The following is a 16,597-nucleotide window of genomic DNA, read 5'->3' on the forward strand; positions in this document are numbered from 1 at the left end:
AAGATAAAGAATATCTTCCTTTCTTTTGCGGACCTCTTTTAGGCATTCAAAATGAGCAAGTTGAAGCTTAAATTTGCCGCTTTTGTGTAGGAGACATGTCGCAGAGGAAAGTAAGTGTTCTGAAATTGAATGAAGGCGCCCACGCAAGCAGCTCATTTTAACAACATTGTCAGCGCTGCGAGATGTCTGCCACCTTAAAAATTATAAAACCAAGAAAAGCACTCACGTCCAAATACTTCAGGGCTCCCCGTGCCAGGTTGTTATAGTCTTCTATTTGGTCAACGTTTAACATGCCAAAATGGACCATCTTTTCTTGAAATAGCCGGTCCAAGGCACTAATCAAGTCCTGCTTCTTTGAGTTTACTGTTTTGCTAATATTCGCACTGAAAAGATAACAAAGAGACCGGTCATAATTTTATATGCCTCATAGTTCATAGGTAAAGTTTCAGGGCGCGAAAAATCTTCCCGTGTTCTTGCAGTGTTTGCAGTGTCACTAACCGAGTACTCTTTATTATTTTTGCCTTACGATGCGGTCGAGCATTATGAAATTTTGTTCTTATTTTACGATAACCGCTGCTGCGTTACCAATAGCATTAAGGGCAAGCTGATAAGAGCTGCCTAGCTAAGGATTGAGAAAAGTTGGGTACAGACCTTCGAATCGTATCTATTACAGGGCCACAAGAAATAACTAATGTTGGTCTCATATTATACACGACCGCATTCGAATGAAAAAGAAGCCACTTCCACAGGGAATGGAACTCTCGTAAGCGGGAAAAACATAAATAATAAATAAAGGCATCCCCGTTTAAGGCCATCTAAGTACACAGTATGCGTCGACAGAATGTTTCGGCGCGGATATTTGTGGCAAGGTTACATTGCCATTCAGTTCGAGCGGTGATCCCGGAGCCGATTTTGGTACAGTCGTCACAAGTATAAACCGTGTGGCGTGAATATGTTTAAATGCAATTTTGTCAGCAAAAATGCACCTTAACATGCCGGAAAAACATGAACGCACCCTATAAGAGCCGGCCGTAGAACCGATAGTGTACCTTCAAGGAAATCAATTACAGTTTAGCCACAGCGCTTAAGAAAGTGAGCTTGTTATAAAATCTCAATCATTAGCAGAGAGAGGTGGCGATGGTAAGTTTTATAAACAGAGATTAAGCTGTTAGATGGAGATGGAAGGGTTGTGCTACTGATTGAATTCCTAAAACCAAAAGGCCAGAGAAAAGAACCCATTTTGTCTAATTTTTTGCTTTGTCTCTTTGGAGTCGCATTCAGAGAGAAAATACTAGATCAAAGGGTCCATAAAATTCGAGGGAATACTTTAAAAATAGATCCAGAGTGCCGGTCTCTTCCAGAGACGGAGTCACTTATACAGGGCATTACAAATTTTATCACATCATGGTTGGTTTCATGATTATCAGTGTTGAGAGAAAAATGAGAGCCCTTGGGAGATATGTTTAGAGCACGAGTCAATGGAAGATCTCAGACTTGTTTGCAGCTGTAAATGTCTCAGTCTAATTTCTCTCATTAAAACCTGAAGGCACTGTCACATTGTGAACAAGACTAGTAACCAGAGCCTGATTGGTCCGACCAGTCCTCGGAGCTAAATAGTAAGTTAAAAAGGAAGCAATCTTATGATTTAATCAGGCGATAGCTGGGACCTCATAGCACATTCTCTGATGGCGCTGAGATTTCCTCCTTTCAACGCAACAGCGTTATGCGTCCTGTCCAGCGGAAATCTCGGCATGGTTGATGTCTCGAGAAAAGCCGAATTTACACATGCCACACAGGTCACGTGACCTAGTGACCTTCATAACGGACCCACCCTGGCAAGTAGCAACCTGCCCACAGGATTGTAAGCACACCGGCCACAATGGTTGGTGGCAGGTAAATTAATTTTTGGTCGCAAGAGATTGCTCGGGAAGAGCAACCTAAGTCTTGAATTAGAGAAACACTAGCGCCAAACATGCAAACCACAAGAGAAGAACTAAGACGATACACAAGCGCTAACTCACAACTGAATTTTATTGAAGCCAGGTTGCCGCTTATATAGGGTGAAGCTTGAAGGGGAGAGCAGGGTGACAAGGAGGAGAAGGTGAGCAAAGGCATTATGGTTTCGTGCTTTATTTGGGTAAAGCACTAAACTCTGTTTAACAACTATTCTGTAGGAGTGGTCTAGGCTATCTCCTTAACTTGTGGGAAGTTTTATGCGGCCAGACTGGCCTCTGCATCAACGAGCGTTTGGGGGACCATGCTCGAAAGTTATCAGACTTGAAAGATAAATACGCACATTTGGTTGCGCACCTAATAAGCTGCGACGGGTGTGAGGCGCGGCTGAATGAGGCGAAGATTCTTGGCAAGAGCACAGATAAGACTGCACGTGTTAGTCTGTAGGCTCTCTACATAAAGAAGTTTGGTTGTAGGTGTGTTAGTACTCGTTCTTTATTTCTCTTTGTCTCCGAGTTTAAATATTTAGATTCAGTTATCATTAACTGTTCTTTTTCCTGTGCGATTTTTGGCAGCCTGCCTGTTTCCGCGAAACGATGTTGAATTTGTTCACCTTCTCCTCCTCCTCACCCTTCTCTCCCCTTCAAGCTTCACCCTATGTAAGCGGCATCCTGGCTTCAATAAAATTCAGTTGAGTTAGCGCTTGTCTCTCGTCTTAGTTCTTCTCTTGTCGTTTGCACGGTTTGGCGCTAGTTTTTCTCTAATTCAGGTGTGCACCAACTAGCCCAAAAAGAGGTGCTAAAACCTAAGTCTCGCAAGCCTCACTGATGCTGTGTTTGAGAGAGCCACCTGCGGGTGCCGTGTCGCATAGCTTAAAGGGACACTGAGGAGAAATTGAAGTTGACTTGTATCGATAACATACCTGCTCCTAAACACAGAAACATCGCGCTTTCTGAGAACAAAGGTGTCATAAGGTAGAAAACAGCAATAACTAAAATACAGGTATCACCGCCACAGGGCTATTTTGCAAGTACAAGCTTGAAGATTCAACAGAAGAAAAGACTTCGCAAATCTCTGAGGCTAACAAGCGGGCATGAAAGTTAGTTTAATCGATATTAAACTCGTATATTAGTTTTCTTTCGAAACCACTAGTGGACTTCTACCCCACGACGACGACCAAAAAACAACAGCCTGAATGTTGGAAGTCAAAGAAAACCCGCAATTGACGGCGCAAAAGGCGGCCAGCTGAGTTTCGTTATGTTTAGGGTACTTAGCGGCTATGCGTTCAGCGTGCACACATGGTTTCGTTAAGCGCTTCGGTTTACAAAGGCAGAACTGTAGAAAACCTCCAAGTGCCTCTCTAACCCCCGTATTCACAAACCGACCTTTACCTCCCCTTTCGAGGTCCTTACCTTTACGGCTCCTTTCCGGGTTTCAGAAACCGACCTTACCCTTAAACTGCACCTTTAGCCGCCCTTTCGGCCTCGGAAAGGGCGCGTTCGCAAAGGTGGCCCCTGGCCTACCTTAAGCAGCTCCTTTCGTCAATCCAACATGGAGGAATACGACGACAGCTTTTCCGAGCTCGTCGAGTTCATGGAATTTATGGAAGTCGTGAATGACGAAGTTCCCCACCGCGCAAAGCCATCGCGGAGGGTGCTTAGGGATCGTCAGAACCCGATGGAGCATTTCGACGACGGCGAGTTTCTCGCGAGGTACCGGTTTTCGAAGCCTGCCGTGCTGGAACTGCTGTCAATGCTTCCACTGCACCGCTACCCTGACGGACGAGGTTGTCCTGTGCCGCCGCTGCTGCGACTACTTATCGCCCTCCGCTTTTACGGTGCGGGGACTTTTCAAGTTGTGACCGGCGACCTCGTCAATGTCTCCCAACCCACGGTTTCCCGGGTGGTGTCGACTGTGTCCGCCGTCATCGCAGAAACGTTGTTTCCGGCACTGGTGACATTTTCTGCGGCCGGAGATATGCACAAAGTGATGCACGCCTTTTACGGCATCGCTCAGTTTCCCGGCGTCACTGGGTGCATTGACTGCACTCATGTGCGGATAAAGAGCCCGGGAGGAGAAAATTCCGAAGTGTTCCGGAATCGGAAAGGGTATTTCTCCTTCAATGTGCAGGTAAGAAGAACTTTAAAGCTGCTGTAATACTTGTTCATTTCATGTCAAGTATGTAATTTTCACCGCGCGTCTTGGCGGGCTTCTTTATTTTTAATCGGGGGTGAAGAAAGGAAGGGGAGGCTACAGAGGAATGCAACAGAGAGAGCAGAACTGTGCATAACTAAAATAATTATCAATTCTGTTCTCCTTTGTCATAGTTGAGTAAAACAAAGCAGTGCTGTGAAGCTGTAACACAAGGTACGCCACGTAACTGCTAATTCAAGGCATAACAAAAAGAAAATGCTCCAGTATTTGGCAACCTTCAATTCTGTATTCCCAAAATGATTAAGATAAGTGGTTTAACAAGTGAATTTTGCTTGTGCGTGGAAAAGAAATGCTTGCCAAAATCATATTTTCTGGTCAGCAGTCATGCGAGTAAATATGAAAATCATATTTTGTTGGGAAGAAGTCGCATGCTAGTAGACAGTACAAAGGTCATCGACTGGTAGTGTGCAAGCTACTGACAGTGCTAATTGGGGCTAGCCTCTTCACATTTGCAGAGACTCCGAGGCTTGCCGACGGCACAATCAAATACCCATATCTACACATTGCTTTATTAGGCCCAGTGACACACAGCACCTTTTTAATTTTCTGAACTACTCATTGACTGATCATGAATTATGGATTATGTTAATCTTTCATCGGTGAGTTTATACAGTGACAAGAAGGTATTATGAGAAAGTAAAGGCTCAGTAAATTTGGGTGTACACGGCATAAAGTAGATAGCTGTTACGAGAACGCTATGCGCAAATTGCACATCTGTTCAATGTAGCTGCAATATTCTTGAATGGAAAGGAATTGCTGTGTGTAATTTGTTTGCGACACTGTTTCTTCGCATATTTTCTGCAGGCAATAACTGGCCCTCAGACGGAGTTTTTTGATGTGGTGGCGAGCTGGCCTGGGTCTACACATGACAGCCGTATATTTGACAACAGCCGTGCAAGGTTCTGCTACGAGGAAGGAACCATCCCAAGAGTGCTTCTCGGCGACATGGGGTATGCTTGCCGGCCTTACCTCATGACCCCCCTCAGGGAATCAGGACAGAGAGGCAGCCCAGAGTACCGGTAAGCAGAAACTATTTGGCAGAATATATGACCTCACCCTAACATAACAGGTGCTCTCATCATATGGAATGTTTGTTTTCATTTAGATACAACAAGGCACAGATCAAGACAAGGAATACTGTGGAGAGGGCATTTGGAATATGGAAGAGGAGATTCCCATGCCTGGACATGAAGCTCCAAATCAACACGAGGATGTCTGCAGTCGTAATAACAGCTTGTGCTGCACTGCACAATTTTGGCCGTCGTCGTGCTACAGGGGAAATGCCTCCTGCTTTGTTGCACACAAACACCTGCAACTCTCGGCAGCCACAGCCTCAACCACAGCTGCAACCATTGCCTCTGGACTCGCAAAGTGGGTTCAGAGCCAGGGGAAGCATCATTAGGCACCACTTTACACAAAATTAAGTAATATGAATGAATGTACATGACTCGCTCCTTCAAGAAACAATGTGTTTATTGTTATTCTATGTTGAGGTCTTTCTTTAACGCAGCAATTTTCATCTGCAGAAGTTCCATTTTAGCCTTTTTGTTCGCACTCTGGAGTGCATGCATTTCCACTGCGTGCTTCATGTGCAGCTCATGCTGTGCCTTCATGTGCTTCACCCTTAACACATGTTCTTTTCTTTTTCGTTTGTTGTCTGCTACCACAGCCTCAAGACGGGAACTCAGTTCTGTGGCAAGTACAGACTCTTTTGGGGCAGGCGCAGTCTTGCGTCGCTGATAGCCAGCCGGCTGTGTAGCAGGAAGAATGACTTCACAAGTGGTGGCCAGCATCGGCGTATTGTGCTCTTCGTCGCTGCACTGTTGCTCCTGCAGGTCCTGGTCGTCTGGGGCAACCTCGGCAACCTCAGCAGCCTCGCCACTTTCAGCTTGACTGCTGTCCGTTGCTTGGCCCCATGAGAAGTCGAACTCTGAAGGATTGTTCGTAAATTAAACATGTTTCATTAAACTCTCAGTCTTGTGCTCATAACAATACAATATCTCACTACCATCGAAAGCAGAGATGTAGTAGTGTGCACAGTATCATAATGCCACAAATATGCCAGCTTATCTTGAGTGCATGAGAATGTTGCATTCAGAATGTGTAGCCGTAGGCACAGAGAACAGCAGTCATGTTCCCTGTAAGGCAGTAGCAGCTGTATCTTAGCAGCCATAAAGAACTATTTGGCAGTTTTAAAATACTTCCATGCCAGAAAAAATTACACAGGCTTACAAAAGGTATGAAAAAAAGACAAGATGGAAACAAGAAACATCTGGTGGTATGTTTCCTTTTGTCATCTTGATTAGTATGCAGAAAAAAATTAAGGCAAAGCTAGACAGCTGCATATGACAACACAAGCGTCGGCTAACCAGACTGATAGAGCACACAGATGAACCTGTACAGGCTGGGAATGTTGATATTTGCAAAGTACACTGCTAGCATTCATATTGCATAGCACTTTGTGATATTGCAGTAACTCAATTCCCTCACTCTGCAAACCACAGAGTTATGGCAGGTAAATTGCACAGAGCAACATATTCCCAAAATATCTGCAACAAATTGGAAACTGCTTGTCCCTGTTCTCCCTTTTCTTTTTCAGTACCAGTGAGGCTGCAAGATCTCATCTTCAGGCGTTCATCCCTAAACTTCCATGCTCTAGATAACGGCAAGTAGAAGGCCGCCTGAAAAAGGCATGCCAACAAAGGCTAAGGAATAAAGACATGGCCATGCTGAGGTTAAAATCTCTTGCAATATGCAGGGCTTATCTTGCTCCTGATAACTGTGCAGGAAGTTTAACTATGCAGTCATATGCTCTCATTTGTTGGATGATGGCTAAAAAGTTGGTGCCGGCTAAGCAAGTGTGACCGCAATTTTCATTCCTACTTCCTGATTCAATAACATGACCCCTGCGCATCCCATGCTTGCAGCTTAATTTGTGTTGCAGTTGCGTGGCTGACACAGCACAATTACTCGGTGAATTGACACGTTTTATTCACAATCAATATTGCGTGAGAAATGATTAAAAACTTCTAAGATTTATTATGAGCGATATTTCCAACACACACATGCCCTAAACTATTACCTAGCTTTCACGCCGGTATGTATAATCGGATATATATTTAAAAGTACACAAGCAAGAATCATACCATCAGCCTCCGCCTGTGGCTCGGACTGCGTCGCCTCCAGCAGTGTGGCAGCGGTCGGGGTGCGCTGCAATGGCCCGCTGTTGCTGTAGCGCCTGCCGTCACTGTCAAATGGGTTATCTACCCTTGTTCCCATATGGGACGCCACGTCTCCAACGTGCTGTAATTCGTCGTCCAGCTGGCTGGGTGGTGGCGGGCCGCCCCCTGAGAAAGGGCACAGAAATTAGGCAATAATGTTACTGAAAATTCCTTAATTTCGAGCGCCTACAAACGAGGCAAATGTCACATGAAAACTATGACTTCAGCGAAACGAAGCAAGAACGGAGCCAGAAAATGAACAACGAAACGGGACCAGAAAATGAACAACATGAGTGCGTGTGTTGTTCCTTGGCATCGTTTTCGCGTCGCCATCCGTGTTGCGGAAGCTGCTTCGCAGAAAGCACAAAGGATGACAAATTAAATGCGATGATGGAGGCAGACAGCAAGCAATTGCTTTTTTTTACCAAGCAAAATAATGAAAGCAGAGCTCACCTGTGCCGAAAATCGCTTTCATGTCTGCTGCGTTCGCTCTTCGCCACTTATCTTTTAAGTTGTCCCAGCACTTGCGCAGCTGGGCCTCAGTGCGGGGCCGAACGTCGGTGCGGCAGTTGTACTGCTCAGTGAGCAGCTTCCAGGTCTTCTTTTTCTCCAGGGAGGCCCCGTCGCTCTTCTTGCATTCGATCACAGACTTGTGCGTGTTTACCAACTCCCTCAGGACGCGGCGCTCGCTCTCCGTAAACGTTGTTCTTTTTTTTTTGCTCCATTTACACGTGTTTCAAACAAATAAATAGGCAGTAAAATTCAATATAATATATACAGAAAACTTAAATTCTAGATTTACTTATTAAAGAAAACACGAATAACCAAAAAGCACAAGCACAACGCACGAGGCACACGCACAACACACGAGGCACAGGAAAATAAACAAAAACGGACGTCGACTCAACAAAGCTTCTTATAGCGACCGCTGGCTATCATTGTGGCTAGACCAAAAAAAAAAAAACGTGCGTCAAAATTAGAGCTATGTTACCTGATTTCGCCTAATAAATGTGTATTACATCTCCCGTACTTGTTTAACTACTTTTTATAGGATAGAAAAAAGTTATGAGTGCATGCAACAATGACGGAAGCTTTAATAATTTTTTAGCCTCGCTACCATGCCTCTTACTTCCGCGGGTAAGGGCGCTTTCCGTAAGGACGCCTGAAAGGTAGGTTTCTGAAACGCGGCTTCACCTTTCCCGTACCTTCCACTTTCGGTGACCTTTACGAAAGTCGCCTCTCGAGTGAAGGTAAGGTAAAGGTAAGGCCCGTTTGTGAATACGGCGGTAAGTGCTTCTAGGACGAAGTTTGCGCAACGGCACGGAAATGCGACAAGGAAATATTTTCGACCACCTTAGGATCTTTAATGTGCACTGACATCGCACAACACAGAGAAAATTAGGATTCCACTCAATTAAGTCTGCATATCAGCGGAAATGCGCAGCACTTCACGGTCCTCTCTTTCTCCTTCATTTGTAATTTTTGTATTCTTTAATTTATATTTTCATTTCTTTACAATTACTTTTTTCTATTTTTAATTATTATTACTTTATAAGTAATATTTTTGTTTTATATTTTATTATCTTTCTTTCAATTTTTTTATTTCATTTGATTGCCAGGTGCAGCGAACGCTTCTTGCACACGTTTCCAGCTTACAGCTCTTGCGCACACTCATGAGCCAAGAAAGGCTCTCGCCTTAAAAAGCTGTATACAGTGAATGTTCAAATCGCCTGAAGGTTAGCAAACCCGCCGCTCCACGTGTTGACTTCGTCAACGTAGCAAGACGTTCGGCGGCATAACCAGCCTTACGGAGACTATTATTAGCAGAATTTAAATCTGCCCGCACGTACCAGCCTACGCATCAATCGCGACGGCGGCTCGGCGGTGACAGAGACGCTGCCGACTCATCGGGGCTAGGATTTTCTTGCCAGACCCGCCACCTCAGCTCTCAAAAGCATCGCACGCTGTGTGGGGTTGAGGTCGCTGAATGCAGGCCGGAGTTCTCTGTGAGAACTTCGTTATCGGAATTGGGAACAGGATTCGTCGTAACGTTGGGGAAACGGAAATGAAGCGACGACGGCTGATAGAGGCCTTCAACGTCCGGCCGGCTGTAGCTTTCCTTTAGCATGCTGCTAGGTAGGAGCGCAGTTTTTGCGCCAGCAATCACGAAGTTCGTCTCTGTTTCCGCCGCTTTACGCCACTTTTCTATTTCATCATGAGAGAGTACCGAGTTTTAATTGTAGTGGCGGGAAAATATCATCAACTTCGAATCGAAGTCCGTTAGCAATATATGCCTTTCGCTCCCGAACAAGCGGCAAAAAAGCCACGAAGTGCCGAAATATCGGATTTTAGTAATAAAACACATTTGATAATGTGAACCTCTGTGTTCCTTTAACAGCGGTGCTACTTCACCAGAGGCGGGGGGGGGGGGGGTAGGTGGACTGTCCGCTATCTATGAAAGTGAGATAGAGAATAAGCAATTCTGTTATGAGCATGCTGACAGAACTTGGGCGACACAGGAGTACTTGCGTGGGGGGGGGGGGGGGGGGGGTGGCTTTCTAATGCTAAGGCATGGTACTCTTTAAGGGCAGGTTAAGCGCTATGTGATGGTCAGAGAGCAGTGTTCATGTCTGCGAAGCGATCCCGAAAGGGAACCCCAGGCTGCTAAATGGACCAATTAACGCAGTAGCGTCATAACCTTACGGCGGGGCTTAAGTGTCGTTTTCAGTTTTAAGTACCTTGCGCCGTAATTCTGCATTCTCTCTTCCTACTTCCACGCCACACCAAGGGCTGGTAGAAAGCACCTACTTCCAAAGCAATAAGTGGCATTTCGTACCCCTAAAACGTCAACGTGTGGCAAGTCGACCTAAACGTCCGCGAGTAGGTGTGCTGAAACAGAGAAAGGATGCTCATAGGCGAGTCTGCGAGAGGTGGGGTCATGGGAAGGCCCCGAGCGAACGACACTGTCGTGGCATTGCAAGCTTGTGTGGAATACTTTGCGACGTGCTCGAGTCGGCTGTCCTGTTAGTCAGGAGGTATTAGAGTTAAACTTTGTCGATAAATTTGCGCTTTTGATGACAAAGTTTCTACTTTACATAAAAACGAAGCTTTTTATTGTCTACAAACGTGATCAAGACAAGCAAAATACGCGAATTCACAACACCAGCACTTTACACGACGAGATCGTGATGCCCGAAGACCGTTTTGTGACGGTTCTTGGAGGCTATGCTACAATGTCGATGAATTTGTAACATTAGTCACGGAGTCTTCTTCGGTCCTGACGTTACAAATTTGAATCAAGTGGCAGAAAAAAAGTCGCACTTTAAAATTCAAACCGCTCAGCAATAAATGCGTTTTATCTACCGGATAGACATCAGTGTACCCTTAAAGAGCCAAAAAATAGAATTTTTTGAAGAACAAAAATTGAACAGTGTTTTTCTTAGTGCCCCTATAGGGATCCAGAGTGCGCATGAAAGCAAGACGTCCATTTGAGAGTACCCGGTGTGCATGGACGTTCCGAAGGTGGTCGTTGCGTAAGCTATGGCCTTCGCCTTGAGTACATCGAAGGCCAGAGTGCTGTCCATGGGCTCGATTTTTTTCCTCTTCTCTTGGAAGTAAACGTCGGTATAGAAGATGACGTCACACATGCCATCCGGGGGCACCATAGCCTCCAGCACGCCTTCCGAGCCGAAAGTGCATGCCAACATCTTGAGTATCACTGCAGGCCACCGCGCACGCAAAGAAAATCAAGCTTCAGACGGTTCATATTGAAGTTAACGCATAGCAGAATGGCTGTGGTTTAAACTTTGGTTAACTCTGATCAGAACATGAGGATCCATAGCGCACAATATTCAAGGGACACAACAACGCTCCTGTTGTGTCTCTTGAAAAAAAAAATGGATGGATCCTGTTGTTGACTACCCACTAGCCCGAATCCTGGCCCTTCAGGTGAGAAGCGAAAGTTTCCTATGCATGGCCACCTTCCACCCGCGTGGCCACCTGCCACGGTGGGCAGACTGTGATGATGTCCGTAGGTCACATGACCTGCCACCTTAAACCACGTGACACCTGTAACTTGACTGCACTGACGCTGCCCTCTTCAAAACCTAGCGTAGGGAATCTTTCCCTTCAAAAACAATGCTTCTTCACGTGAGCCGGAAAAGGTCTGCTTCTTTGAAGGAAGTGACTTAGAAATGGACAGGATGAGTTCCTACAGTGAAAAAGGCATGGCATCAAATATAAACGAATTGTATATTAGATGTGCTGCGTGCGGTATATTCACGAGCAATTTTTATGGGTACGTAGCAGTGGCTAGGCAGAAAAGAGAAAGAGACGGCAATTTGTCAACGTTCCGTGGGGAGTGTGCGCAAAAGCACTAGTGGTCCCGCACGCTCTCTCCAACATCATCCCTCCGCACTCATAGCCCGAAGAACGAACAACCCACCACCGAAGGCATGGGTACAACGGATCGTCTTCTGATTCCCTTTCCGGCCTAGCCGCGGCTGCATAGCCACAAAAAGTCTGTGAGTACAGGATACGCCCTTCACATATACTTTAGTCGAAGCTGGTTTGCGCGCTGGGGGAGGGGGGGGGGGGGTGTCTATCAGGGAAACAGCGAAATCTGCTAAGTCCACTAGACCGAGAGCGGTGCAGCAACTTAAAGTCGCTAGCAGACTCAACTGGTCGTTGACGCATTTTTTTTGTGCTGTGTGTACGGTTTGTTTCTGTCCACAGAAAGAAGGATTTCTTTTTCTGCGCGCAAAGTTATGTGGCTCCAAAGCCGGAGTTATATTTTATTCATTTGATCGGAGTATTTTCTGTTCGAGAAATAAAGTCAGGGTGTGTTCAAAAACAGGGATTGATTTTAGTTACTCGCAGCCTACCTTCAGCGCCGAGGGTTACTGCTTCATTAATCAGGAGGTCAATGTTCAAGGAAATGAAAGCAAAGAAGATATTCTGGATATATTCGCCCCGGTTTTATTACTCAATATACGAGTCGCTGTTATAAGCTCGGTAGTGATATTGGATTGGCATATATCCTATAAGGACACACCTAAAGGTAATTAGCTGATATATTCTGGCTCCGGCTGGCATAGGAGAATGCTGACTGAAGATCGTATGGTGACACTTTTTCTTTAACTGGTATGTCCTGGGATGTGAGGCTAATGATGACAATTCCTTCAGAGAACGCGACTGATGGAGGCCGCAGAAACAATAAGAGGTATTTTGACTGGCTCGCCGAATATCCGGTCGTTGGCCATCACTGCCATGAAGCGCAAGCCAGTATCGGTGAAATCCGTATAAGAATCAGAAAACGCGAATACTAATCAGCTGGCTTTAGAGTGATTACGAATAGTTAAGTGCAACCTCAAACACTGATCTAGTCTGACTTGTGCGTAAATTTGACAGGAAGATCTTGACCTACAGAGAACGAGCAGTTCCCAGTTGGCGCCGGAATTGTTCCACTGCGCGCCTAAAAACCCTGCTGCTGTGAGCTTCTTGGGTTACTACAAACACAGACAACCTGTCGAGACGACTAAGGGTTACAGTTTTACTTATAACGTTACAAATATAGGTACTCTTAACGTAGTTCAGTTAGCCGAACAGCGCCCCGTATGTCTTCGATAGGGCCTAGAAGATCATTGATATAAGCGCCGGGAGGCGTTGCTGAAAAGGACTACGGGTCTAGATAAAAAATGTTTGTTACTCATGCTAGCATGGGTGTTTGGTGCTGCGATCCACACGTGAAACATCACCGCAGGTTGGTGATCTGGTGGATACATAAATGCAGACAGTATGTTAAAGGGTTTGGTGAGAAATTGCAAGTACGGTGTGCCAAAACTTGGGGTGGATCTTTTCAAGACAAAATGTTCTGCCCGTAGGTATGATCAGTTTGATATTTACGTCTAGGTTTTAAACCTAATAGCTAGAGAGGGCCTAAAAGGCCTCTTCTTCCGGACCAATCAGGCGGACGATGAGCTTTACTTTGCCTTGCAACGCTGTGTAATGAGTTAATCCATTTTTTATTGAAACAGATAGTGGTTACATTAAATAGGCCCCCAGAATATTGAAGCCCATGACTTTTTCTCCTCATTCAAGAATTGTGTCCTGGGTCTCTCTTAAAGGTGCCATTAGAAATAGAACTTCAAGTAATATGTTGGTTTGAGTGACTGTTGGCTTCCGTCATGTATGGCATAGCTAGACCCTCTGTTCCCTTCCTTTGTCAGTTGCACGGCTAACGAGGGTCCCGGTTCTTGCAGTTTTGACATGTGTAGCATACAAGGGTTCACGCACAGCTTCCGCCCTCGTTGTTCGCTTATGTTTCACGCGGCACTCGCGGTAACGCAGGACATACTACGTCCGGCGCTATGCACGAGGGTGGCGCTGGTGAGCCCTATGATGATTTGATTAGACTACACATAAATAGACGCGAAAGCAGGAGATGGGACCGCCGTCGCCGTAGCTGAGCTGGTAGAGCTCCGGGCTCAAACTTCGCAGGTTGTGGGTTCGGATCGTACCAGCAGCATGTGGTTGTTTTTTCTACTTTAAAATCATTTATATTTAAATGCTGCACATGTTAAGCTGCCATTGAGGAACGTCACAAATAAAAAAACTGCCATTATACGTTTTGGCTTCAGTGACTTGCATTCTATGATGTATGTCATAACAAGCTCCTCTTTTCCCTTCACTTGCCTGCGTAATATCTGCGCATATATCTTTGATTTTAACTTTTCTTCTTCACACAGTCGAGCAGCCTTCTCTCCCAATCATGCGCTCCTTTAAGCACAGCGCGAGTAATTGTAGCTTCTTAAAAGGAAGCACCAACTTATATTAAAACCACCCGCACTGATTCTACGTCAGAAAGAATTCACCGCAGCTTTAAATTTGCAGCGCAACAAAGTTTAAAAAATGGCTGTTTACTTGCTACAGCTGCTTTTAAGCTTTCTTTAAAGCAGAATAAATAAAAAACACCTTCAGGGGCGTCCTTCAGTACTCACCCACTGCCTCTGTGGTGGTTTCGGCCGCTGTGGTGTCGGTAGTTTTCGTTGTAGGGCTGCTTTCTGCGACCAAGACGTGTGAACCACTGTTGACACACTCCAGGAAGTGAACTGTCTATAGAGGACTATATAGGGAACTACGCTGTATAGTCCGCTACTCAGGACAACACGAAACAGCGCAGAAATGAATCAAAACGTAGGAAATGTGATTAAAAATTCTTCCGTGTCGCTTCCTAATCAGACATCGTAGATAAATAGATGTCTTCTATTAATGCATTGATGTGTTCTAATAAGTTTACTACATCGATTAAAAATTGAGTATTTGTAAACTACAAGATGCCTACAAAAATACTGCTGCTTCCGGGCACTGAGAGCGTTTATCCAAACAAACATACGTGCGTCATTATTCCTCTTCGGCTTACATCCCTGAGGCTAGGCTGTGCGACTATAGATTTTTGAAGACTAATGACAAAGGCTTTCCAGATTTTTAGCGAGAATTTTAATGGAGGGCAAGAAAAATAATCAGTACTGCATTTGCCGACGAGCATAAATAAGCTTGAAACATACATAAAATTTATTTTTACTAATACCGAAACTGGAAGAAACTGTCTTCGGTGTCCCTCCATAGTCAGTGTTGGGTTTATTGTGGCGACTGGAAGAGAAAAACGAGGCGCGATCACCGCGCGCCGTCGACGACGCTGCTGCTGCTGGACCTGTCTGTCTGCTGTCACCTGTGCTTTCTGCCGGCTTCTACATCAAGCCGTGACATTTGGTGCAGATGCTGGTTAACGCATCTCAAGCAGCGCACTCCGCCTCCTGATTCGTACCCGGTGCTAAGTCCTGGCTGTCTGGTTTTCTTGGAACCCTCGGCAGAAACAGATTCGCGCTAGCCATCGTCAGCAAGGCCAAGCGCCGGAATTCGGACTCTTGCCTGAGCGATCGAGGACATCTGGGACATCTACCCCGAGGATTGCCTATGTGCCTTTCACCCCAAGATCTGTCGCCCCGTTCCGTGCTGATGGCCTTGATGATATTGAAGACTGAGTCCAGCACTATGAACGGGTAGCTCGTCATAATGGGTGGGCACCCGACCAGTGTCTGCAGAACCTCTACTTCTCTTTAGATGCCACAGAGAAATACTGATTCGAGAACCATGAGGCTTCGCTAACATCATGGAAGACATGCAATAGCAAACTGGTACGCACGTTCGCGAACTAGCACCGGCGACAGCATGCAGGATATCAGCTCCCCGCTCGTATCCAGGGTCCCACCGAGAGTGTCGAAGTTTCGTCCAAGACGAGCTGCTTCTGAGTGCCCACACTGACCCTCGGGCTACTGAAGAGAAGAAAGTGCGGGCCTTGATGAAGGGTGTCTGGAATGGCATGTTTGGAGGCCTCATCCCAAATACTGCTACCCCAGTAGCCGAAGTCGTCGCTGAAGCGACCAACATCGAGCACGCTTTGGCGACAACAACCAGTCGCTTTCAACGACAGAGCGCCCTTCCTATCGTCTCAAGTCTTGCCTTGTCTAGCCTAAGCGGTGTTGGACTCGCCGATGTTCCCGAAATAATCCGCGCCGTCGTCCGCGAGGAGCTGAAAAGTCTGTTCCCAGCCCCTGAGCAGCCTGCATTTGCAAGCGAAATCATACAAGAGCAAGTTCGCGAAATGATAAGCGACGACGTCATCTAGCCATCGAACAGTCCGTGGGCCGCACCTGTAGTACTGGCCATGAAAAAATCAGGACCCTTCAATTCTGCGTAGACTAAAGGCGACTGAATAAGGTAACCAAGAAGGACATGTATCCACTACCGCGCATCGACGGCAGCCTCGACCGTCTACGTCATGCCCGCTATTTTTCGTCCATCGACTTGAAGAGTGGATACTGGCAGATTGATGTACATCAGCACGATCACGAGGGGACCGCTTTTATAACACCGGATGGCCTTTACGCGTTTAAGATGATGCCGTTTGGCCTGTGTACAGCGCACACGACATTTAAACGAGTCATGTATACTGTGCTCGCCGTACTGATGTGGCCGACGTTTGGTTTGGTTTATGGGGGCTTAACGTCCCAAAGTGACTCAGGCTATGAGGGACGCCGTAGTGAAGGACTCCGGAAATTTCGACCAGCTGGGGTTCATTAACGTGCACTGATATCGCCCATGAAGTGGTAGACGTGTTTCGTGTATGTGGATGACGTTGTCATCTTCTC

At 46.0% G+C, this 16,597-nt stretch overlaps 2 protein-coding genes across 2 annotated transcripts in view; both read right to left on the reverse strand.

Annotated features, from left to right (window-relative positions):
• Positions 1-16,597, reverse strand: part of LOC144135098 (uncharacterized) — a 38,885-nt gene that overhangs the window by 13,271 nt on the left and 9,017 nt on the right. The window contains exons 3-5 of the mRNA XM_077667853.1: positions 14,387-14,449; positions 10,887-11,106; positions 227-383 (exon numbers count right to left, since the gene is read on the reverse strand). Coding sequence (XP_077523979.1) covers positions 227-383; positions 10,887-11,106; positions 14,387-14,449 — 440 coding nt within the window. The remainder of the gene's footprint in view (positions 1-226; positions 384-10,886; positions 11,107-14,386; positions 14,450-16,597) is intronic.
• On the reverse strand, positions 5,646-8,636 carry LOC144133664 (uncharacterized). The gene is made up of 3 exons (XM_077666823.1): positions 7,842-8,636; positions 7,314-7,514; positions 5,646-6,097 (listed from the first exon to the last, which is right to left on the reverse strand). The coding sequence occupies exons 1-3, from the start codon at positions 7,861-7,863 to the stop codon at positions 5,646-5,648; spliced, it is 675 nt and encodes a 224-aa protein (XP_077522949.1). The 5' UTR covers positions 7,864-8,636.

This window comes from Amblyomma americanum, chromosome 5 (genome assembly GCF_052857255.1).
Source record: "Amblyomma americanum isolate KBUSLIRL-KWMA chromosome 5, ASM5285725v1, whole genome shotgun sequence".
Taxonomy (NCBI): domain Eukaryota; kingdom Metazoa; phylum Arthropoda; class Arachnida; order Ixodida; family Ixodidae; genus Amblyomma; species Amblyomma americanum.